The sequence below is a fragment of the Ostrea edulis genome, chromosome 5 (genome assembly GCF_947568905.1).
Source record: "Ostrea edulis chromosome 5, xbOstEdul1.1, whole genome shotgun sequence".
NCBI lineage: Eukaryota > Metazoa > Mollusca > Bivalvia > Ostreida > Ostreidae > Ostrea > Ostrea edulis.
In genome coordinates this window covers 15664368-15691492 of record NC_079168.1, presented here as the reverse complement: position 1 = coordinate 15691492, position 27125 = coordinate 15664368, and the positions used below count along the sequence as shown (strand labels likewise).

The following is a 27125-nucleotide window of genomic DNA, read 5'->3' as shown; positions in this document are numbered from 1 at the left end:
TTTTTTCGTATCGTACAAGCGATTATCATCGTAAGCTATTCATATAAACAGATACGAAACCTTGTTAACTGAAATAGGCTCGTACCCTCAATCTGTCCGGAAACAGCCCTTCGGCGCCTAATTGTCAGAACCGGTTGCGTTGTAGCAGAGGCGGATTGATTTTGACGAACAGTAGCGCTCTCATCGATACAGAGAAATCATATTGTTCCGGATCACAGCGACAAGCGCTCATAACCCAGGGACAATGCATTGAGGAAGAAAGACGACAGATGAAGAGCTGATGTGAATTACATGGTGGGGAAAATAATATCACTTCAACATAAAAAAGGTAACCTTACCTTATTTTCTTCATTGTTTGCTATTTGAATTTAGAGAGATTTTACGACATTTTTGAAATATGTCACAAACATCAATTCATGTTGTGAGAATGCAAAAATTATTGTTGATGTAGAGGTCACAATAAAAATACGAAGAATAAGTATGAAATATAAAAATATTGTTCTTCAAAAAAAAATGCATATTGTGAAAACCAGAGCAAGAACAATGAAATTAATTAAATATCTGAGTATTCTGTCCAATTATACAAAATAGATTAGCCTTCTGCGTGTTTCTTGTTATATTCAGATCCCATTATACTTGAAAACACGACTGAGATATGATGTTAACGTAATAATCGAAATCAGCAACATAAATCTCCTGTAATGAATAGACATTATTTGCTGATTTCAAAGCATTATCAAACATCTCATCAAAACCAGATTAACATACGCGGTAACTCCAAGGAGTCGCTTGAAAGAATTTTGTTTTTCATGTAAATGTTAACCGTATGATTTGGACAAATTGCACTCTTTGGAATGAGATACTGCATGCCACGGTGTTTTAAGTACGCATTTTTGTTTAATGTTTATAGATAATTATAAGTCTAAACAAACGCGGATATCACCTAATCTGTATGGTTGGAATTCATATACAGAAAACAACGTGGATCCTAGGATTCTGGAATAGTGTAATTACAAAACAATAAAGACGGAACAAGTGGATTAGCTTTGTCCTTTTGTAAATAATTTCTGGCTGGAAATTAATGAAGTAGAATTGTCAAGATGTTCGAGCACTGACTCACATTGATCCTTCCAGCGTACGGTAAGTCCCCAAAGCTAGTGGTGGTGAATATTGGAGTTTTTTGTGACAGGCGCAGATTTTATCGTTCATACGTGGAGAAAATATTATATACGTTTTTTTGCTACTCTTGCAGAGTCGATAATATAATAAGAAATTCAAGGCTTCTTTTCAAATACCGTTCAAGTAATGATGATATTGCAACGCAGAGACATTTGGAATAAAATTGATTAAAGCCGAGTCTATAATGAATTCACATGATTAAAGTTGTTAACTAGTAACTTTATTGATTCTTGGTAATAGTATACTGCAATATTTAATTACTTTAAGGATGGATCGATACATATGTATGTCTACACTTTGGTTTATTCGTATATTTTGATGTAAGACAAACTAAATGGAGCATCATATGTACATATTATAAAGCACCAACATGTCCAGCGACGCGAATAATTCGATAAGTCATAGCGACGACCCATTCCTTACTCGGGACAAATGAAAATGTTTTACTAATCAAATATAAAAGAAGGGTCAGGCGAACACGGACCCGTGAACGCACCAGAAGTGGGATCAGGTACCTAGGAGGAGTAAGCATCCCCTGCTGATCGGTCACACCCGCCGTGAACCCGTTAAGATAAGTCGTACGTTGAATTCAATTTACAATACAATTAGATTTGAATGAATCACTGTTTAAGAATACAAAAGTTACGTGCCAGAATCCGGAACAATACATTAATGATTATATTCATGTCTACTATCTGCGTATTATTTTTTCCTTCATTATCAATAAATCAAAAACAATTCAATATATATATATATATATTATCAATGTGTTTGCCGTCGATACAATGTAACGTTGCTGATCGTAATGATAGCCATTTCCTTCTGAATGCGATGCAGTTGTGAACAATGCGCGTATGAATCTTCATAAATATAGTACGTCTATCTTAACGGTTGGGAATTCCGACAGAAGTGAAAGAATGTAGATATAAGAATTGCATTTCATTAGGGTATAAACTGCAGAGCTTCACGCTGTAGTTTTCATGAAGCGCTAACGCTGATTAAATACCCTCCTGTAATTTCAAAAATGAAATTTATTCCTTAATTTCTTATTGTCAATGTATTTTGCCATTGATATCTACATTTGTACAAATTGTAATGATAGTCATTTCTTCATGAATGCGTTGCATATGTAAACAATGCGCGTATGAATACAGATACATTTAGTACCTCTATTCTAACGGCTGGAAATTTCGACAGAAATGAAAGTAGAATGTAAAAGTAAGAAATGCATTTCATGAGCGTGTGAATTGCATCGCTTCACACCGGCGTGAAACGTCACAGTTCATACCCTGATGTATTACCAACAGTAAAGTATATTTCTTAGATAAAAGTAATACTAAATGATCTTAAAGATGCAATATGAATTCAATACTTGTATACTGTTTACTTTTGCAAATTTCTGGATCGCTTTGTTGTTCCCGCGACCCTGTCTTCCTCTGATTGATCATTTATTCGATTTTCCATAGATAAGAATCTCGAGTTTTATTACAATTATGACACCTTAAAAATGCATGAAACGTGCACTTGCTATCTGTCTTGTAGAATAAATGCACGACACACTGAGAGACAATATCTTCTCGGAGTTTGGCACCGGTCATTTCTCCTCTTTCTGCAATAAAGTCCGCCTGACATAAATTGGTCAAATTATTTCTTTAAGACGAATAATTAGGGTAATTTTCTGTACGTTCCACTTCATAACGCATCACCACCGGTATGTCAATATACTACCTTTGGAGAGAGAAATGTAAACGTTGCATATATGTTGCCACTTTCTCGCCGTTCAGAATGTGTTTGTTAAATGAAGTTCACCGCTGAGTACTTCTACGTTAGAACTTTAAAGACCCCCCAACTGGAAGGTGTCTGTGATAGAACGAAGTGTTTCGACCAAATACATGCAACATCGCGGCATGCAAAATTCGATCAAGTTAAATCTTTACAACAATTTTGAAAATTTGCTAAGTATCAAATTTGATTTAGTGATGTATTTATCCCGCAGAGATTCCTTGCAAGTGAACTAACATTATTGGCGTCAGTGAAAAAAAGTTCTGATGTGCTTTTCCTGTTTAAAAAGTACAATTCATTTCGTTTATTAGAGAACGTAGGTTGAATAAATTGCTGCTATCTATGTGCAGATTTCGCACTAAGTTGGTAATATACAAAAGATATTTCATTACAAGGACTTACGGTCAATCTGAGATAACATTATCTTATAGTGCATATAACAATCACTATGACGCGAAGGACGGAAATAATGTTTCGTGATAATCGGGTGTAAAATGTTTCATTAATGGCGTGCACTACAAAGGAATTAGAAAATGATACTTTTTTAAAACAGCTCGCACACCATGAAATGAAGATGGGATTAAGCTAAAAAATATTATGACAACTTCACAAATCTGATTAACTCCCATTTTGTGCGGATCGGATATATAATCATTTCAAAAACACAGCAGCAGAGGTGATAATTGAAGTGGTAATTGAAGAATTTTTATGCCAAAATCTCAACGATAGTTCCCGGAAACAAACACCTGACGGTCGCTCAGCGTTGATTTCAATACATGTATTTATACAAGGGAAGTTCTAGATCAAAGTGCGGCTCATCTCAGTTTCACTTTGAGACCCATCGTACTACAAGCATGCACACATGCACCCTCAATCTCTAATTAAACTTTGATTATTTGATCGCTAGGAAAGAAATGATGTACAGATAATGGATAATTCTGATTTTTTTTTTCTTTTTCTTTTTAAATATTCATCTTTAGCCATTTTTGATACGATTGATATTTTGTTGTTTCTTACAATGACTTTCATCAATGAATGAAACATCGGACAAAAACATTTTTCTCTAGACTTCAAAAGATATAAAGAGAATCTTGTCAACTAGTAATGCTGCTAATATTCATTTTGATTTAGGCTGAAATAATACCACGTGATCAATCATAAAATTTGTATATCATGCTACAATGATACTGTAAATCTTATGTTTCTAAATATAAATTTGATAGTATAACATGCTACAACCTCATGCTCCGAAAAATAGATCTAGGGATAAAAAGCAATAATAGCATGTTGATTTCGGTTAAAAGGTAATAAAGCAATTGTAGCATCTTAATATTGGTCATCCATGATTTAAAGCACAAACTAAGAGCCCAATATTGATAGAGAACAATGATTTTATCGCACCAATGAATCGGAGAACCCAATATTGACCTCGGACTTGGTCCTCGGTGGATATTGGGTTATCAACATGCAATGATGGTATAGTGTTTGCTTTCGATTCATTAAATATCCACAATGATTAGATAAAAAAAAGAATCATTACCAAATTCTGAGTTAATGTGAAGGGGGAAAACAGTATTTGGTTTGAAACAGCGCCATTTTATTACCACTTCGGTACTTTTATCCACCTTTGGCATTTTTAATTGGTATTGAGTTATCGACATTCTCTACTTATTCTTTAAGCTGTTCAACCGAATCATGGGTATACATGTAATTTACACGTACTTATAGCATTAAAAAGAGTAACTCCAGTGTCAAGTTTAGTCATTTTGAATGTATTTATCAATGAAATATCCAATGCGTTTACTATGATAATCTTGAATGCGTTTAATATTGATAATCGTAGCTTTGTGTGTTTGTTATAAAAAAAAAAAAAACATGCAAAAAGAAACAAAGTAAATGAAAAAAAACAAAAAACATTACTACACCGCTTGTAGATGTTGTCTATCCTATTCATATTATATGACGGTATATTTTTGACAGGATTTGATTTAAGGCTAGGGTGATATTAAAATATCGAAGCATTGGGGCAAACTATTTACCAGTACCATGCAGTGCCTGTGCGTTTATGTAAATAGACATAAACAAAATCACAAGGCATGTAAATAATCAAAAATTGACAGATGTCGATTGCAAAATTGTCAACATTAACAGATCTGGACAATAAATAGAACTTTGAAGCCTCCTTGATTGCTATGATACATTAACATTTTCCAAACAATACGTAAACAAGAGTATAAAGATCTTTATCGTGGATTGATTGGAAGTGATATATTCATGGCCTCCACAAGCTTGATGCAGAGGCAAGCCCGAGTCTCAGTCAGCCCTGCAGTATCCATAATATTGACGGAAAGGCCACCTATAGCCGTGTCTAGGTTTTTCATAATCATTAACCCAGTTAAAGTTGATCAAAAGAGAATGGTTGAGTTAAAATAGAATACAAATTAGTTCTGCTATACTTAGTTTTTATTTTTAAAACAAAAATTACGGCTTGTCATCGAATATCTTCTCATCTTGTGGAGATTTTATCACGGATCTCTTTTAAGATGCAGCACTAGGTATATGTACTTGTGAATGGTAGAGTAAAAGAACATTGAAAACTATGACATTCAGCTGGATACAACTATGGAACACCATAGTTGTTTTATATGGTACAGCAATCTCAGCGAGATTCGCCGAGGCTGAATATTTTGACTGCCACCCTTCCGAATTTCAGACCAGTGTCACACAAAGTGATTCGTGAAATCTTGCCTGAACTTTGGCCGCTTGTTGCGATTAAAATGGATTAAGGTAACTCCATACTCGCAGTTTTATCTGATACAAGTTTTAAAAATGTATTTATTTCCATTCATTAGAGTTAAAACTAACAAATTATCAAATAAAATACATATGTCATCACACTTTTTAAGATACGAGACGTACATAAACAGAATCATCTATCACCGTCAGAAAATTGCAATTTTCCTTAAACAGCGTTATCAAAATTTCATACAAACTGGTTATGACGATATAGTAGCATTCATAACAATTTCATGAAAGTGTATCTTCACAAAAATATACAAAATGTCTGTAAAAATAAAGGAAATCTATCGCATAATAGACTTGATAAAGAAATCAATAGAAACAGAGTTATTGCCCTTGGATTCAATATTTCAAAACGTATCATTGATTATTCTTCTATAATTTAGACTTTTGAAATATTTTATTTTTAACAAGAATTTTTACAATAACTATCGGGAAAGACTCCAACAAAATGTATGTTCCTATCACGCATAAATGTAAAGAAATCATTGATTTTGCAAAATCTGATGACATCACAGGAGGGTGGAATTACTTTAAACTGAATTTCTTGTTCGCTTCAACTTTTCGCCTTAGACATCCTATTAACTCCCTATCACAATGAAACATGCATTTCTTACCTTTACGTAGTGTAAATCCCACAATAAATAAAGTTGGCTATTTTTGAAACCGTTGCAAATGGCCACCCTTTCATATTTACCCCTTCTCAACACTGAAGAATTCCGATATTTTAACACGCCTTCAAATACACTGGTTAAACATTATACAGTTTTCTTTTTATTGCTTTTAATTTTTATGCTTAAATGCTTTGTATAAAGTAATTGCCATTTAGTAAGTTCTGTATCTCCAATCGTAGTACAAAATATCATGAAATATACTATCGGAAGTCTTCAGTTTAACCCAGTTTAACCCATTTTAATCGCAATAAGTGGCCGAAGTTCAGACAAGATTTCCCAAATCACTTTGTGTCACACTGGTCTGAGATTCGAAAGAGGCGTCAGTCCAAATATCCAGCCTCGACGAATCTCGCTGAGATTAATGGTACTGGAACTTTATATGCTGTGGATGTTTCATCCTATGGTAGTGAATTTATTTGCATTATTTGCAAATTGGTTGGTTGTTTTAAAATATGTTGGCAATATAATGAATATCATTTTTAAAAATACATGGGGGCATGAACTGCAATGTTTCACGCCGCCAGCCTACTTCATGTAATACGTTATAGCGCTTGATGAAAAGTATGCCGATATGAAGCGTTGCAGTACATACCCACATGTAATTTCTACATGAGACCCACGGTCCTTAACGGTCAACTGAGTATCCTAGCCCAAACAGGAAGTCTCATACTTGCTAACCACTAGGCTACCGCGCCCGATTGTTATTTCTTTTAATAATATTAATGGTGTGTAACTTTCCTGAATTAAGTAATATTGAATTTTAACAACCTAAACTCAATTTTACTTAATTCTAAGATATTGATGATGTAATATCCTGCAACACAATCCACCTGTGGATTATCTTTTACGTCAAAACACATCATAAATTCTAGAATAGACCTAGGCATAAGTTCTATGACATCTAATTATTGGGTCACTGACCCATTATTCACTTGCTTCTTCGTTTAGTGCAACTGTTGGTTGTTTTGATAGTATCATTCTGATACATGTAGCTGGTGTGTTCTTGCTTTTTTTTTACCATGTTTGCTTGTCTGTCCGTCTCTTTGTTAACATTGAACTAAAGCTGATTGCTATGGCTGTTTACCTGTCCGTTTGTTGACACGTTTCACCAACGATGAACCCAATCACTATTTATTTGACTGTCGTTCTTTTAACATGTGTAACCAAAGGTAAACCCTCTCTAGCTGTATATGTAAATATGATTTCTAATGAAAGTTTCAGTTTTGTTAACTAATGATTCAAACGAAAAGTACATCTATTTTGTAGACCACACATATGTTACATATTTCGTAATTCGGAGAGCTATGCTTAGACTCAAAGCTATTATTGGTGTGCTCGATTCATCATACCATCAATAAAAGTGTGATTTCTTTAATCAATTGGAAAAGTGATACCATCGAATAAAATTAATCATCTATGTTACAAAAAGTTCACATCTTTTAAAGCCTTCATGTAAAGATAAGAAATACCTGCAAACATCCTGCAACTTGATCCGGGAAATAGCCTTTTGAGGTTTTTGTTTTTAGTTTTACTAAACCAAGGCTTAAGTTTAGATCTAGTAAACGGAATTATGGAAGATTAACCCAATAACATAATAATGAAGAGCATACGGTAAAGTACACGATACTTCTACGTATATTGGTCAATAAAATCCATGTTTTATGGAAATACATAAACGATTAAAGTACAAAGGATAGATATGCTGAAAAATAGAACTAGACGGAAGACTAATAGTCTTAATCTGTATACAGGAGGTACATGGGTCTTAATATTCACCTGATTACCACACAACGTGGAACATGACACAGAACTGCTGTGAGTAGATGGTGAAACTGCTCATTTTAACAAGTCTGAGAACTGAATGTTCATTTGGTCAAAAAGAATTTTTAATTCTTCTGATTATGGTCATAAGCAACCTTTGTGTATAATATGAGGTAGGCTTTCTGAGACTGGAACCACAACTAACCATATGATGCAAATTTCACAATTTTGGTAGAAACATTCATACGCATAATTATGGAATTTGTTAGTATGCTAGATGTACAGAGTTAGAGACATGTAGATCATTTGCGTGACTCGGGGGGAAATTAAAAAGGTGATTGAATGGACATTCTCAAATTGACCAAACCTCAGTCCTATGTCAAAAGCGGTGAAAATGATTCATCCTAGATCCAACACTGCACTTTGTTGGATTAAATAAGGAAGGAAATTTGAAAAATGCCAACCATATCAAACACATGTATATTGGTATTTTATGGAATAAATGGCATTGATTTACCTGTTTTGATGTTGCTACTGAGCTTAAGTAATTTCTTAACCCGTTTTATTAAGTCCAAGGTACCAACCCTAACTTAAGAGCACACGAAAAGGAGAAAAAAATAGGCTGCAATGTTTGAAAAGTGGATTGGTTCGGTTGACTGGTAACGTTTAAAATTAACAAGGCTACGTCAGCAAATGAACTTATTTGAAGCGGTGATTATGAATTTTCAATTCGCGTAGGGTTTTAATCAATGCTTTGGATACAACTCTAGTGGAAAAATATGTTAGGAATTTTCTATATGACAATGCATGAATATGTACAGCGATGTTAAACCTCAATCGTGCTCAGAAAAAGCTGCGTTGTACATCAAAGATTTTTATAAGGGGTGGAGCTGCAGCTCTCTAGTCCATCCCAATTTTTTTTTTAAAGAGAGCTACAGTTCTGTAGCTACAACACAGTATCAATGATCTGATGACATCACCTTGATTCATGTCACGTGATCAACTCAAGGGCAACAACATACTAAATATTTGAAGTAAGAAAGAAAACAAACACAGAATCGCTGACCAACAGATAGAATTCACATTTTTGTTATCCCATTGGAAGAGGGATGGGGAATGATTACATACTACCTTTGAAAGTTTATAAATGCGAATCTTCTTTACTTCAAAATCGACAAATCCTCGTCACAGAACAAATTTTATCTTTGGCGTAAATTTATGAATTTCCAACCTCATTGTGCATCCAGATGATGCACTGCACTCTAGTGCGGTCTCGTGTCATTGTTCAGTAGATTTTATTTACTGTGAAGTATGTCATAATCATCCCTTTGTATGCTTTGGTCGGATTTATCGCGCATTAAAGGTGTGAGCAAATTTCTATGATCTGCGTTTTGTTGTCAACTCCTGAAGTGTAGGCTTAATCTTTTATAAACAAACAGAAACGTAATAGTTCAAACACGAAAAGCCAAAGGATACGATGAAAAACGAACCAATTTAAGAAGGTAGAACTTTAAAGTTGACCCAGTTGCTAAATTTTATTTTTGTTCCACGCCTCTCTAATATTTTCTTTTTATGGATGAGAAAACATTTAACATTGTCGACTTTTACAGTGGTTACGAAATTTGTACATTTTATGTATTTATACACGCACGTGGGATCATACCTGAAGCAAATATCAAAGTGTAATAATTTGATCTGTGGAGATGAACATATAACGCGGACATGCTGGTGTTTTTCTGCTGAACATTAATAAGATGCACTCAAAAGATCAATGGGAATTCGATAAGATGTAAACAATTAACCGCTTTTTGATATCAAAATGTCCCCGTTTGACTTGCGACTTTTGAAAATATACATATCGTTCTCCGTCATTTAATACACGGAAATATTAAGAATCATTGTTTCCAAATGTCATATGTTTTATCAGTATATCACACAAATTAGTAGAATATTATAAATCATGTGGTTTTCAAAGGGACCCAATATACTAATCGCAAATTGGAAGAGGGACAACAAACTCATGCCTGACGTTTTGAAAGGATACAGCGGAAATAAACATAGGGTATTAGGATATCTGCAGGATTTTGAGGGGTTAATCTTTGTTTAGATTATACCAAAACAAATCATTTATATTGTATATTTTCCATTTGTATTGTGTACTTTTTAATTTGTATTCTATATTTTCCATTTCTGTTTTACATATATATACATTGTACATGTATGATACATGTATTCATTTGTATTGAATAAATTTTCATTTGTATTGTATCCGAGGGATTGTTTATTTTGGTTTGTTTTAGAAGATCTCATGGTTTAAACAATGGTTCGATTACCAAGCCGTAGGCTATATCTATTTTATGACTACTGTTTATCTACATGTAGATTCTACGGAACTTTCTCTCACTTCTCGCCCGCGTGTTTAACTGGTTCTTCTCGGAAATAGGGGACCAGTTGAGCATTCGGAACTAAAACTTGACCAATGAAATATTTCATAACAGATAAAAATAAGCACTCCTACAAAATGCTAATGAAAAATTATATAATACAATTGAAAAATTATAAAATACAAATAGAAAACAAACAATACAATAAAACATACACTACAAATGGTAAATATACAATTCAAATAAAAATTATACAATATAAATGAAAATTATGCAATACAAAATTATACAATATAAATGAATAAGATCGAATATTGCAACGTTTGAGATAAAACCCCGAACACTGACGGAAATGTAAATTGGCATTTTTAGTTTTACAAGTGCATAAAATTTGAAAGAAAAAAATGTGTAGCATAAACAATATAGCCTGAATATCGGGGAAATTTGCTCGCCGTCGGTCGACGTGCGGAAGTGGGTCGAACTCAATTTACCGTGCAGCGACCTCAGGCTGGCATACAGGTAGCCAATCACGTGACATTCACATGAAAATGGCCGACGAAAGTCAACACAAGGGAAAATTCAAACGAGTAAGCAACACATTTGTCAATAAAGAATTGTCACATAACTTATATCATCATTTGAAGAATGTTCTCAGGATCAAATCTATATTAAAATGGTAGTTCTACGTGCAATAGAAGCAGAGAACGCTGACACAGTTCGTTGGAGGTCAGAAAGTTTTTGACACCAAAAAAAAACAAAAAAAAACCTGTCAGTGTTCGCTGCTTCTATCGCACGTATAACTACCATCTTAATATAGATTTGTTCCTTGACCACTATAAAAATGCGAATTAATGCGTTATAGTAATTTGATTTAGAAAATGCATTTTGATAAGCTGCAAAATATATTGTGAACATGATATGCTATGTAAATGCTGCAGAGTTGGAACATTTAGAAAAAACGGGCTAAAACCATAGTTAAAGGGGAAATAGTATTAATTAGAATCCTGCACGCATGTGGTTTGATTGGATTGAGTTTTACCATGCTTACTGATGTGTTTCCCCTTCTACTAAACAACTATTGGAGATTCTACAGATATATCGGCTTGTTATGGATACATGTACTGTGGTCTATTTTCTCAGGTCTTTCATGTCAATGCTTTCTGCACTCGTGTTTCCAAGTCAACATTTGTATTGGTATACAAAGCAGCAATTTTGGTGAATTTCTCTGCTATACCGATGGGATATAAATTATGATTCTCTGAAAATTGTGATAAAAGTGCGCCCAAACCTCTGCAACATAAACTCCAGTATATGAAGTACAAAACTGATTTAATTATTTTGAAATTGATTCGGTACAAATATAAACACAGATCATCGCAATATGACACAGTTCTTTAAACATAAACTAAATTGAATGTTGAAGTGAATACCTGCATTATAGTGAATTTTTCTCTGTAATCTACTGTAGAAAAATCACATGTGGAGCAAAGCAAGAAGGGGAAAGCAATTTATCGTGATTGTCAATTATGGGAAACTTTTTACGAGATGTAATAATATTCAAATGAAGAATTGTTTTGATGATGATAGATTTCGTCTGCCGTTAATCGTTTATTTGTTGTAATTAATTCGCAGATTACTTCAATTCTGCTTGTGGAAACGAAGATTGTGCGCCTATGCGGCTGAGTAACCAAGCTTGTTCATTCTTCCTTATAAAGCCGCCCATACTCTCCAAATCACTTTGAAATAGCACAGGACGAGGATAAAATGATAATTCCATCACTAATGCTCTACCAACATAGCTACAGATTGGTAGATGTCCGAGAAAATTTGAAATATTTTTACCTATATAGAAACTGGACGATGGAGAGATATACCTAGAGAATGTAGAATGTATGAACTGAGGAATATAAAAATGAGATGGATGATGAATTTCATAATAGGTACTGAAAACAAGCTAGACAGCTCAATGTTACAAAGTATTATCACATAAATCCCAACATTCATAAATTTAATCAACTATTTAATTTAACGAACAGAAACACATTAATTAGATTACGTAAATTTATAAGAATTATCATTTAGAGGGTTAGTTCTCCAGGTTAATTATCATTTAGAGGGTTAGTTCTCCAGGTTAATTATCATTTAGAGGGTTAGTTCTCCAGGTTAATTATCATTTAGAGGGTTAGTTCTCCAGGTTAAACAGTCTTCTTCTTTTTTTAATATTATTAATATTTGTAATTTTTTCACGTATGTTTGCTTTTGCTTTGTGATATATGTATTAAAATCTTTTTAAATGCTTTACTTCTTTGTATTGCAAGAAAATAAAACATTAATTGATTGAGAAAAAATTGGAACAGATCAAAAACACTTAACGAATGTGTCCTTTGATGACAGTTTGTTCTGTGCACGACTGAGGTCTTACATCGTGATCGCTGAGTCTCAAAAAATGTTGGCTACGTCAACCCGAGAAATTATTTGAAGCTGTGAGTTTTCGGTTCGCATGGGGCTTTCCTAAATGTTTGGACACAAGCGTAAAATTTAGGATTTTTTCTCCTCGTTTTTAGCTAAGAGCGGGAGGTATTAATTTGGTTCTGTCTGTCCGTTCGTCTGTCACACTGTCCGTCATTCTGTCCGTCCGTCCGTCTGTCACACTGTCCGTCATTCTGTCTGTCCGTCTGTCACACTGTTCGTCATTCTGTCTGTCTGTCACACTTTCGTTTCCAGACTATATCTCTGAAAGTCCTTAAGCTTCTGCAATGATATTTCCTACAATAACCTATGATCCCTAGTGATTTTGTGGTCAAAAGGTCAGAGATCAACGTAAGAAATTCACATACATAAAATGGTTTCCAGATTATAACTCTAGTTTTCTTCAGCTTGTGCAATGACACTTAGGTGATGAATCGCAATGGCATGAAAAGACCTCTATCGATTTTGAGATTGTAAGATGAAAGGTTAATGCATCTATAAACATTTATAAACATTTAGTTTTAATGAAAGAGTATGTCTACTTTTTGTGAATTTGCGTGGAGGGGAGTACCGTGTAATTGCTCTGTCTGTCTCTCTACACCTGCATTTGTTCAGGTATTCCGTCCATTTATTAAGCGGGAACATAAATTCCCTGAATTATCTTGTTTAAAACGTTTGAGACGACGATGTAAGAACACAGCGATATAAGACCTTAATCGTGCGCAGAAAAAACTGCGCTGTAATATTGAAGGGTTTTTGTTATAAGGGGTAAATATATAGTGCTCTGGTATGTCCCAGCTTCAGATTTGCAGCTACCACTAACAATGTTTGTTTTATCACCATGTTCTGTCGGATTTAATCCGAACGCTAAAATTCTGGGCGCTTCACCCTAAAGCTTAAGGACGATTTTTTGTAAACGAAGGAAAGGCTGACATAATCTAGGGCAAAGATTTATAAGATGCCAGTCTCTCGGTCGGTGCTGTACTTAAAACGGACTTCTATCTGATCACTGATCAATGGGTTGCGGGTTTGAAACCAGTTGCGGAACAATGAATGTATTTTCCCTCACTGTTTCTGTACCGATATCTGAAGGCGGTTCTGTCGCCAAGTATGATTGTTTTAATCTCAAACATGGCATTGAGCATTCAATTGTAAATGTCAAACTTACGCTGAATCAGTTCTGTAATTATTGATCCTAATGTATCTTTAGTGTTCCGAAAGTTTGAAAAATTGTCACAACTTTTAAAGAATTCAGCAGAGTGGTATACAGTATATAGAGACATTTTATCATTATAAAATATTCTCAAGATTAATATACATGTACATGCACAGATTTAATGTTCGAACTGAAATTCAAATGTATAAAGGAAGGCATGATCCAGCCGAATTCCGGAATTACCGTTGATTTTCAATGAATTCTATTTCTTCCCCCCTAGACTTTCAAATCGGCGTCATGAATAGTTTTATTTCCTTCCGAGACATACCTTGAATCATCCCGAGGTTTTGGGTTGTTTTTTCAAAATTGCATTGTAAATCAAAAGAACAATTGATATCAGATAAAAAGACTTTTGAATATGAACTGATATTATAAACATGATTTTGCCACGACGAAAGCACGGCCCAGCGAGAATAGCGTTTTCAAAACCACGAAAGATTAATCCGCTAAATTTAGTTACTATCCGGTATATTCAATGAGAAAACCGAATTTCGTGCAGGAGTACATACCCTCTGTAACAAATATTTTCATTAATTAGAAAAAAGTAATTAACGTACTTTACAGAGAAATATATCGGTGGAGTGGGATAAATCGTTTATGAATATCAAGATCAGTTTCCTGTCAAATTTTATCAGCTGATGACTTTTTTAACATTCGATAAGTGAACAAGAAATTAAATGAACTGCCTTGTTAGTTTCCGTTCTTATCCAATTCAAACATATCATGCTGTTACTTAGATTTATATCTCACACTGAAATAAAAACAAACTCGGAGTACATTTTTAAAAAATATTCATGTTGAAACATTTTTAGCGTGTACGCCATGGCAATTGATTGTGCAAGAGAATAAAGAACGGTCATAATTTTCCCTGCTATACTCAAAGGCTTTTGTTTGGTGCAATCATTTTACAGTAGTACAAATTCCAATGACTTCCATCCTACATAAAGTACATTCATAAAAATAAAATGAGTTCGAAAAATCAATGTTATATATCTCGTGGAATTTCAGGAGGTGTATTTTCTTAAGAATCTTGATTTTCGGAATTTTTATGGCTTTCCCTGACAGACATTTCTTAAAATGCCCTTGCAGTATAATATGTATATTTTTGTTGAAGTTTTACTGAAAGATCTATATTGCTGTAATTAGTTTTAAACTCTCTGAATATTGAAACTTCAACACCTTTTTTTCTAACATTTTTCAGGATTTATAGTAAAGATCATAGATGTTCGCGCTTCATGAAGTATGTCGGTGGCGGGAAGCGTCGCAGCTCATACCCTCATGTATTTTCAAAACTGAAATTTATTTCTTATATTTACATTCTACTTTTATTTCTGACGAAATTTCATGAAATAAACGTACTATGTTTATGCATATGTCAGATGCATACGCGCATTGTTCACGACTGCGCTGTATTCACGAGAAAATGGTTATCATTCGAATTTGTAAAGATATCAAAGGCAAAAACATTGATTGCATGATTGCATGTTGTTTAACGTCCCGCTCGAGAATTTTTCCCTCATACGGAGACGTCACCATTGTCGGTGAAGGGCTGCAAAACTTAGGCCTATGCTCAACGCTTGCGGCCTGTGAGCAGGGAGGGATCTTTATCGTGCCACACCTGCTGTGATGCGGGGCCTCGATTTTTACGGTCTCATACGAAGGATCGCCCCCATTTAGTCGCCTCTTACGACAAGCAAGGAGTACTGAGGACCTTAACTAACCTGGATGCCCACGGGACGCTAAAACATTGGAAGCGTAGAGGTGTATAAATATCAGTCGGACTGTATTTAGCGATATACATGTACATGTTAGGACGTTGAGCAGTTCAGTCATCGGCTTCTAAAACCAGCCATCAACAACCGTCTGTAATAGAATTGGAATTCATTCAAATAAATATTACGTTCTCTCATAAAAATGTAGTAATTTTCCAACGGATCAATCCAGCTGTTTTTGAAAATAATATATATATAAACAAAATCAAAAGGTTAAGCGAAATAAACATGTGTTTGGCTGTTCATCAACCTTTGCCAGTTTCTATTGTTTGACCTAGAATTTGAGAAACTGTTTGTATGTAATAAGATAGAAATGTGGACGTTCATGAATTCTTGTACGGGTGATTCTTGGGGGGGGGGGGGTTGTAGGAAATTAAGTCAATGAACAGATAAATGACAACTATCCCTGATGCTCACTTTCATTTATTTTGGATGGATAAGTTAGAAAATCAGCTCACATCGCGGGAGCACGTGTTTTATGATAATTGAGAGACATCTGGGCACAGACGATCGATCTATTCTACAGATTTCTGTGCGATTCATATTTAGGTCTAAATGTATTTGGCTGTCCATTATTTCCGAACAAACATCTGCTTTCTGTAACTTTTACTTGATATGTTTTAGTGTGTGTGTATCATTTTTCATGCACCAGGTATTTATTTTGCAAATTAAACTATGTATCATTTAATGGACACTTATCAACACTTCTACCTGGTATAGCTGTGGACTGGACACTTATCAACACTTCTACCTGGTATAGCTGTGGACTGGACACTTATGACTACCTGGTATAGCTGTGGATTGGACACTACCTGGTATAGCTGTGGACTGCTTTCGTCACGTATCAATGTAGTTATGCTCATGAAAAAAACAACACCAGATTAAGATGCTGAAAAAAACTCCATGATTCACAGATAATAAAGGTTCATTTGTAATCAGTAGGCGTTATTGGGGCTTCCGTTATCGAATAAATGGAGGGAAAATTCTGTCATTTTTAAGACCAATATCCTCGGCTGCTCAGGAAGAAGTTAAGCTAAGCCAGAAGACTAGAAGTGTTAGCTAACTAAATTCCCTATTGCCATCCGTAAAGAAATGATATAGTTAATTCATTCACCAAATCCTCATGAACTCCTTAATTTTCTTTAGACAATTTCAATATTGAGTTTACTGACCTCAGTAAAAGAATTTGAGATGGTACAGAAATTAAATATGCCAAACTGTACGACATCGAACTAATACTCCACTTGTTGAAGGCAAATGTAGGAATTTGAAACAGGTGATAGGAATTTTATGGTGTTTTTTTTTTTTAATTCGTCAACAGGTTTGATAGGAAGACAACTGCCCATATATACAAGTATACAAGGCTTTAATTTCTAGTGGCTTGAAATAAAGAAAAGATTAAAGTGTGCTTGTCATCGTTTAAAGTAACTTCATCGCAGAAATCCGCTTCATTGATGCTGCTTATATAAACCTTTTTTCATGGGTCATCTTATTTGTCTTTTTGCGGTGGGGAACAGCGAGATGTGTGATTTTTTTTCATTTTGATATGCATGTTTTTCCTTCTGTACATTCATGACTGTCGCATTATGTCCTTTTCGGCTCACTAAAAATCAATTTTATATTTGCATTTGCATCGGTCATTTTATGGGTCTTCACGTCAACAGTTTTTCCGAGCTGTATAGAATTTATGTCAAAATGACCTAGATGGGCATAGAATTATATCAGGAACTGTTTTATGAGATTTCTGGGTGTCTATTATTTTCTTGAAATATTCTTCTAACGTTGAGATGGTATCCTAACGGACTCATTACATACATAACCGCCATGTTTATCATCTTAAAAAAGACGAATGGCTGTGTTCTTCTATTTTACTTCATGTTAAGTCCGCTTAACCAGCGTTATTAAGTTTTGACTCGTAAAAAAATTGATCGCCCAAATGATGGTCTCGAGCGAATAGATTTCTTTTCAGTTTTAGATTCATACATGTACATCTCTTAAGTAATGCAATTTAACTTCTCTCAAAGGGATTTGGGATTCAAAGAAGTCATACTAGTATATAAAAAAAAAATGTATCATTAGGCCAAAAAATGTTAAAACTAGATATGACAAACCCTGGTTTTTCATTAAAGATCGTAAACATAGAACGCGAATCACTGAGATACTTTTTAAACAAGAGGTTCATGGGCCACAACACTCACCTGCATCACCTTTACTTGACCTAGCCCAATTGGGTTGTGACGTAACTAAACTTAAATCCATATAACATGGGGAAGCCTTAAAAACTGAATTCAGAACATGTGTCATATTGATTTGATTTAGAATGGCACTGATACTCTTAAATATCATATGTATGTATGTATATATATATATATATATATATATATATATATATATATATATACCAGATATGTTTACATGTAAAACTTTGATTCCCTATTTAATCCTACTCTAGTCAAATAGGAATACTTAGATACTGTTATATCAAATCAACTGTCCTTGATAAGGAAATTAACAAAGATCACATAGTATTCCCATGTAAAACTTTGATCCCCTATTAAGGCCTCATCCTACCCCCGGGCTATGCTTTGCTGAAAATTTAATCTGCAGTTGATGAGGATGCTCGTATAATAATGGTGACAAATCATTACCCAGCTGGTCTTCATAAAAAGATTTTTATATATTATTTTCTCATATATTGCAATATAAAAAGCTGATCACCGTGACTCCACCTTACTCCCAGGAGCCATAGTTTAAATCAACTCCAATCTGCACTATCTGAAAATGGTTGCATATTGGTATGACTAATCCGGGCCCTGTTGGTCTTCAGAAGATTTTTAAAGATCTGCCCTATAAATTCCTGTATGAAATGTGTCCCTATTGAGGCACCACCGTGTATGGTCATGATTTGAACAAACTTGAATCTGCACTTCCTTAGGATGCTTGCATATTATATGACTAAACAGTCTTGCTGTTCTTGGGAGGAAGATTTTAAAAGATTTGTCCCCATGAAAACTTTGATGGCCTCATCCTTCTCCTGGTAATCGTGATTGAACAATTTTAAATATCCACTCATGTCACATTATTTTTGTTTGTTCACGGTTCTTGAGTGTTTTTTTTTTCAAAATGATGCCGCCATCTTAAAATTATCTCCCCTTTGCAAGGGGTGTGACTCTTTATTTGATGAATTTTTAACCCCTTTTTTACCCCAATCTCTACCCAGAGTTATCGTTCTTTACACTCATGAATACCTCTGTCAACGTGTCGATGGTATATTTTTCTTTCCCAAGATTCTTGAAAAACGGTAAAAATTCTCAATATAAAAAATTGTTATGACTTCAGTTGCAAATATATACGAGCAGAGCTAAGATAATGTACTTTAAGAATATTGCCAAAGTTAACATGGACACGATTTGAGCTGAAGATTTTCAAATGTTTAGAATGCTTAACTAAGGTATTACTAGTGATCAGCAAAAATTTGAATGTCAGTAGTCAAGGTACATGGGAGATACAGAGCTCACAAATCCTTGTTATGTAAACAAAGCTCTTGCCATGTTTTTTGTTTACATAGGTTAAATAAATTAGTAAAAGTTTCGTTTAAAGCAGATTTTTTTTTTTCAATTTATAAGTGAATTCTTAACACAATTAAATATTTTGTAGTGTTTGGCACATCTCATTTTGTTTTAAACAATCTATTTTATATGAAACAGTCTAATGTAAACAAAAACATGGCACGAGCCTTGTTTACATAACAAAGGATGAATTGCGAGTGCTGTATCTCACTTATGACTGAAAAACTGATATTCAAATTTTGGTTGACCCTTAGAAATACTTTAGTTAAGCATTGTAAACAATAAAAATACAAAAATAAAATATTTAAAAAATTTCAGCTCAAATCGTGTTCATACCCCTTTAATAATCAACAGGAAACATACGTTTTGACATATAAAATGATACTACACATTTTTCAAGAGCCCTTAGTAAAAAGATGCATAAAATGATGCATTGTTTATCATAATCTATAAAGAAAACTATAGGTCACCCTGTTAAATCATGACATCTAAATTTTCTCATTTTTTGACTTCTCAAAAAAAAAGACTATCGATCAGTCGGTATGAAAGGTGAAGATAACGAACAGTAATCAATCTCATAACTCCTATAAGCAATACAAAATAGATTGCTGGGCAAACACTGACCCCTGGACACACCAGAGGTGGGATCAGGTATCTAGGAGGAGTAAGCATCCCCTGTCGACCGGTCACTCCCGCCGTGAGCCCTATATCCTGATCAGGTAAACGGAGTTATCCGTAGTCAAAATCAGTGTTCCAAGAACGGTCTAACAATCGGTGTGAAACACATCAGACAGCATTTGACCCAATGATAGGTTCTTTTGACGAACTAGATCGTTATAACGATCATAGAATTTGCGAAATGCTGACTTCAATCGAGACTGTTGAAACCCCTGTACCATCAACTTGTTTGTCAGTACCGGGGTAGCTTGCCTCGATTTAAAAACTGACCATACGCAGAACAAGCTCTTGCGTATCGAATCAGTTGAGAGATGTAAACACCACATGCAGGTGATAATGGAATATTGCTACATAGATATGGGAATTTGACGATGGAGAAGCTGAAATCATTCCGTTTGACATACAGTTGAGTTGTCAGTTTGCCGTTAATGTCTACTTTCAATAGAATAACTAAGTATGAAGCAGAAGTGGACGACTCTGTGGTGTCTTTTATTTCGAGCCCACAGGGATATATCGAATCGACATATGAATGAAAATTATTATTGTTAATAGATAATACGTCGTCGATATATCTAAATGTCGAATTGAAGGCCACAGCAAAAAAAATTTCTTCTCACGTAGAAGTTTTTTAATAAATTCTGCTTCATATGAATATAGAAACAGGTCAGCAAACAAAGGAGCACAATTCGTGCCCATGAGGTTTATAAAAGACTGTTGGAAGACCTGATCACAAAAGACCACGAAGATATTGTCAATGAGGAACTCTAGCATATTTTTTATTTCAACTTCAGAGTATATCAGATGTTCTGCTCAATATCTTGAGAACCCTTTCGCTTAGTATATCACCTGTAGGTATTAATGTTAACTTAGGCAATACCAGACATATCCAGTGTATTATAAGTGGTATCGTTAGCGAGACACAAATTTACACCTCGGTTGACAATGCTTTTCTCGGGGTGAAAGATTTCTATGTTACCCTCAATTACATGATACAATACATGTATCTTTATATTGGCGACCTCTAAACTGTCGCGAATAACACCAGAATTAAACCCTCGCGAAAAAGCTCTATTTATTCGGTTCAAGTTGGATATGAGTCACTGTACGTGTTTCTCGGGAGAAAAAACAGGGTTGTTGTCCGACTGATACTAGAGAACCCTTTATCCACTTATCGTTAAACTTCATTTGGATGGACATGACTAGAAACTGACCCCCACTGATTTTTATATCAAGAGTTGGACGTTCTAGAATACCAACTGCTGTTGTCTGGCCGTATTCTGATACGAATAGTAAGCAAAGTTATTCACGACTAGTACTTTTGATAATCTTTATTGATTTTCATATCAGGAGTTTACAGGGTTTTATCTCATTAATATTTTTTATTCTTTCTTTTTTTGTCCGACCACTAACTCAAAAAACCTTAGGCTATGTATTTATCAAACTTCAAGGCCAAATTATTGATCACTGATAGATGCCATTGGTTTACCATGTCAAAATGCCATCATGTTTTATGAACATAACTTTCCATGGTGGAGGAGGGGGAGGGAGGATCTTCACACTATTAAAAGATGTAGTATCGTCACCTACTAAGGCATCACATCGGTCGAAGACTTCGGTCATACACAGTATTAAACTGCTAACATGATGATTTATGTCAAATTAATGTTATTTGAATCTAATTTAGAAAAAAAGAAGATTTATATCCAGCTAATCTGGGGGGAGTAAACAAATCGGTGTATGATCAAATATTGAATCTTGTAGAATTAACGAGGTCACAGAGTGAATTTATGTTGTGTTTGTCGTAAGGCTATCTAAGTCATAGAGCGAGCAATCGGAAATAACCCTGATGTACTGCAGTATGTTTGCTATCTAATTTAGAATAGAAAATCCAGGAGGAAAGTTGTCTGACGATGGATAGGATAATGATAGATTTGCCTCTAAATGAAATCAAATATTGAAAATGTGTTCATGATAAATCTGTAGTCTGTGGAATTTTTGCGATAATCCAAGGCAAAGCTCAGTCAGAGAGAGAGAGGGAGAGAGAGAGAGAGGGGGGGGGGAGAGAGAGAAGATAGAGCGTTTTGAAATACAATAGCCGTAACTATAATTAGATTCGGTGATTAGAAATTCCATTTCGATCATTCAACCTCCATTTCTTTTGTCACACAATTACATAACCCATTAGTGCCAGAATTCGTCTCATTCACCCGGTCATTCTCATTGTCAATCACTTTTTTCCAGATTGTGCAGTATGCAGATTTTGTTACAAACCGTAGTTTTTGTTTTATGTCTGCTAAACATGCAACCTGTTGGAAGCGCATCGAGCCAGCAACTGACAAACGTCCTACAAGCACTATGTTGCTAACATTTTTTGCATGAAAAATAATCTTTATTGCACTATGTTTCAATCAACAGGAATATCAATCACATAAAACGGGTGTTTCCCAAAAATTGTACGTGTGTACTGTATCTGCATTTCACCGGTAATATTTGGTATTATGTGAAACTTTGCACTATTTTCTGTGTGTATTTATTTTAGCGATATACTCTAAACAGCATGATCATCTTCTTATCTCTGTTCTAGGCCTCATTTGATGCAAGAAGGATTCAGCGCTTCTCCTATCCTTAATAATGGAGGTTGTCATATTTTAGCGTAAAACTAAAATAATATTATACATGTGTATATATATATATATATATATATATATATATATATATATATATATACTAAAAGTTGACCTTGAATAGTTCAAAAGATGAAAAGTAGACTGCTTACTACATTTTCTCTTTTTCACTGGTTCAAATTGGACAGTTATGACAAAGAGGATTTGCTAACCAAATGCAACGTTAATGTAAGCACGCTGGTTTTAAACATTTTTAAAGTAAAGAATTCATTATTCTTAAAAGTTCGGTATTTTAATACATTTATACAATATTGGATAACTATTCCTTAAAGATGCTTTGTTAAGCCATAGAATCTGAATCTAATTAGAGAGGGTTTTTTTTTAAAATATGAAAGTGACGGAAAATCAATACCACCATTCTGAATTTCCAGCTGTATTTATATCCAATAATTACTATTCAAGACAATTCATAGGAATTTTTCATCCTCCAAAGTATCCGACGAGGAAATTGTTCACAATGACTGATCCGGCTAATAAATGATGGAGATGATTTAATCATAGGCGGCTGTTGCTTATGGAATTCTTGTGTTTTCTATTATGGGCTAATGTAGGTTATTAAATCGAATACAGACGATGAAATATATGACGGTTTCAGGGAGAAGAAATCTCAGTTTTCAAATCTTGCACATCAAGAGAGACAAATGTTTTTTTTTAGATAAAAAAAAACTTTTTATGATGAATTGATGCATCATGAATGCAAAAGAAGTTGAATCAATTTCTGCATCTTTTTCTAACATTTTTTTGTTTGTTATGGAAACTGTCACAAAAATACATCATTATTTGATTTTGCCAAAGACTCCAGTTCAACACGAGACAAAGTGTGTCCCAGAAGTTTGTTATGTACAAATAAAACAATGAAGTATTGTTAAACATTACGTAACGGCCACTATCTGGAATGTCATATACAAATATAAATGTTTTATCTAATGACCAAAATAGTTTTAGGCCTGGAGGCCAGTATATTTGGAAAGATAGAGGATACGACCGCACCTAAAAAGTTTCGTGTTGTTGATATAAACCCTCCGCATCCGGTAAATGCACAGAAGAGTGATCATCGTGCAATATCATTTACATGCACTTTCAATGTTTTTTGCCTTTGATATCTTTGCCAATTGTAACGATGGCCATTTCCTCCTGAATGCGATGCTGTTGTAAATAGTGCGAGTATGAATCCTGATAAATATAGTGCGTCTGTTTCAACGGCTTGGAATTCTGGGAGAAATAATGCTTAGAATAGAAATATAAGAAATATATTTCATTCGCACCGGCATAGTTTTCATGAAGTGCTAACGCGTTGTGTGTGGGTTTTTTTTTATGGTTTCTTGTTTTGTTTACTTGTTTAAATTCTGGTCAAATGCACTCGGAATGCTCCCCAAAGCGGAAGTCCGCCGGACATATCCAAAGATTCAGAAACAGGGGAATCTGAATACAAACCCAAGTTAAATTTGACACTATACTACTAGTCAGTGAAGTATATGTTAAATTTGACACTATACTACTAGTCAGTGAAGTATATGCTATATATTGATTTTTAGATATGGTGATTCAAAAAGAAAAAAAATCTTAAGTAAAAGTGATTAGGTAATATTGTAGCATTTAAAGCCCCTGCATTATTGATAAATACATTCAAGTACAATAGGTAATCAATTTATTTTTTAATATATATGCTTATTTCGCCTTTTTGTCAAAGGATATGTTAAATAACAATATAAATGCATCTAAATATAAGTTGAATTTCCTATGAATTCATAAAACAATCAAAGAAATGAAATATCATGGAACTCACTACTAGGCTCAACCCAATGGTAACTGCCGTCCCAACGACCTCCTCGAACTTTCCCGCCACTTTTGCATTAGTTTATTACGTCAAGTAAATGGCGAATGTCATGCATGGGATATATTTCTAACGTTTGAAAAATGTCTCAAGATTGCGAAAATGTGTAAGCGATATCTCTTTACGGTAAAGAGATATATCTAAAGTTGTGAGACAGATATCTTCCTAGGTTAAAGAGATACCTCTCTAGCTTTAAGCGATATATCTTTATGCTCAAGAGATATATCTTTAATACAGATTTATCTAAGACTACATTAAATCATTAGTTCACCTTTCCCAAAACATAAACTTATATTGGGAATTATACGATATATTTCCTCACGAATTCTTGTGATGAAACGCAATATATAAGCGTTTAACAATTTATTGTTTGCCAGATAATGGCCAGTGGTCAAAAGAGCGCTTAGATAGCGACACATATTTACAGACAAGCTGATATATGTGTAAATATATTTCTCTTTTTGATAAATAGTAAGGCAGCTTGCATGGCTTTCAGATAGTGGGTACGTCACGTACTCATGCTTTTAACTTTTTAGTATTCTGATAAAGTCAACGGCCATTTTTTATTGTATTGTTTAAACAGTACAATATTATTACAATGCTATTTTACAGATGAACTCTACAAACTTTTCCTTGGAATTCCCTCTGAGCACGGAAGAAATCACAGCAGCGGAGCTTGATATCAACTTAGTGTACGAGAAATATATTCCGGAGAAATTTGTTATCCCAAAAGTTTTGAAAACTATTTTATACGTTTTTGGATTCCCCGGGAACATTTTAGCATGCATTCTGTGGCTGCAGAAACCAATGCTGCACTCCTCTGGATGTTACCTTGCGGCACTAGCCGTATCCGATGTGATTTTCCTGATAATGTCTTTAATGTACGATCTGACGCTTTACTGGAAAATGAAGATACTAGATTTCCCGACTATTTGTCAGCTGTTTCCGTGTTTATACCTTTCTGTACAGTACTTATCCCCTTTGCTCACGTTGGCGTTTACCGTGGAGCGGTTCATATCAATTCGATTTCCCTTCAAAAGGAGGATATATTGTAACATAAAGAGAGCAGTTTGTGTCATTCTCACGTTAGTTGCTTTATCACTCGGTGTTGCAGGAATCCAGATTTATTTCTGGCATTATGATTACCACTCCGAAACGTGTGTCAACAAATTTGAACTTGTGTACCTGTCCGAGAAATGGACGTGGATCACGGAGTGCGTGATGTTCATGTTCGTCCCCGTGGTGATTCTACTCTTCAATATTCTACTGGTTGTCACCATGCGGAACTCTTCTCGCAGAGCTCAGGAGCTTTACGGTCCAATGCCACCAAAGCAAAGGACAGCAACTACAAAGATGTTGTTGGTTGTTTCATTTGTTTTAATTTTCACTACAATACCAGTCAGCATCGCATATTCCTTGAACGAGAAATTTCCTGCAGGCGATTCCAATTCCATTAACAATATAGCTGATGACGTCACATGGCAACGTCATTTAAATTTCGTGCTGACCCAGGAAATCATATACGATCTTGGACTCGTTCACTACGCCTGCAACTTTTATCTTTATTTGCTGACAGGGAAGAGGTTCAGACTTGCCATCAAGAAATATTTTCAGAAGCTTTCGGTGTTGAAACTGGTGGATTTCAAAGACAGAAATTCTAGATCTTTAAGGTCGTCTTTTACGGAATTACGGTCCCTCTCTTGATCCATTTTCTCAAAGGATGCAAAGGAAATGAAAACAGAACATAAACATGACTATTGTAAACACATTAACTTTAATACCTTAGCTGTACATTGATTTCCAATATATATGTCTTTTAAACGGATATTTCAACACATATTTATGGATTTTACTCATAAAACCAAGAAAAATACAGAACATAAAGTAATTTACCGGATAAAAGAGCGCGAAATGATGTTATAAGAAATGTTATTTCAGGCGGCATGTTTTAAGATAAGAGAAATTACCTAGTGCTTAAATTTGATCTATTAACTTAACTTTAGATAGACAGCAATTTTATAGACAGTGTGACGGAAACACTGTGAAATACCATCTCGGCAAGGGTTTTGGGGGTTGATTATTGATACAATGCCTAACGATTTGGATGTTCTGAATAAAATCTACGTTTTACGTCAGGTTAAAAAGGAGACATCAAATGACTTTATCTGAAACAATGTCTGAATAAAGCTACGCATAGAACGGCTGCTGTAAAACGTATAGAATTTACATACATCCTCCCAATGGAATGTGTTAGATGATTATATATGATCGTATTTGATGTTTATTTGTGTGAGACAAAACCATAAAGTTTGATGTATACCATA

General features: G+C 34.5%; 1 protein-coding gene across 2 annotated transcripts; it reads left to right on the top strand.

Annotated features, from left to right (window-relative positions):
- The first annotated feature begins 49 nt into the window (after positions 1–49).
- LOC125650451 (growth hormone secretagogue receptor type 1-like) lies at positions 50–27125 on the top strand. Of its 2 annotated transcripts, XM_056166797.1 has the most exons (3): positions 50–328; positions 16757–16851; positions 25414–27125. In XM_056166797.1, the coding sequence occupies exon 3, from the start codon at positions 25414–25416 to the stop codon at positions 26503–26505; it is 1092 nt and encodes a 363-aa protein (XP_056022772.1). In that variant the 5' UTR covers positions 50–328; positions 16757–16851; the 3' UTR covers positions 26506–27125. The 2 variants fall into 2 exon arrangements, with proteins under 2 accessions (XP_056022772.1, XP_048734736.1); XM_048878779.2 differs by lacking the exon at positions 16757–16851 and having other exon boundaries at positions 53–328.

Coding starts and splice junctions, on each gene's coding strand:
- LOC125650451 (XM_056166797.1), top strand. CDS start 25,414: ATGAACTCTACAAACTTTTCCTTGGAATTCCCTCTGAGCACGGAAGAA.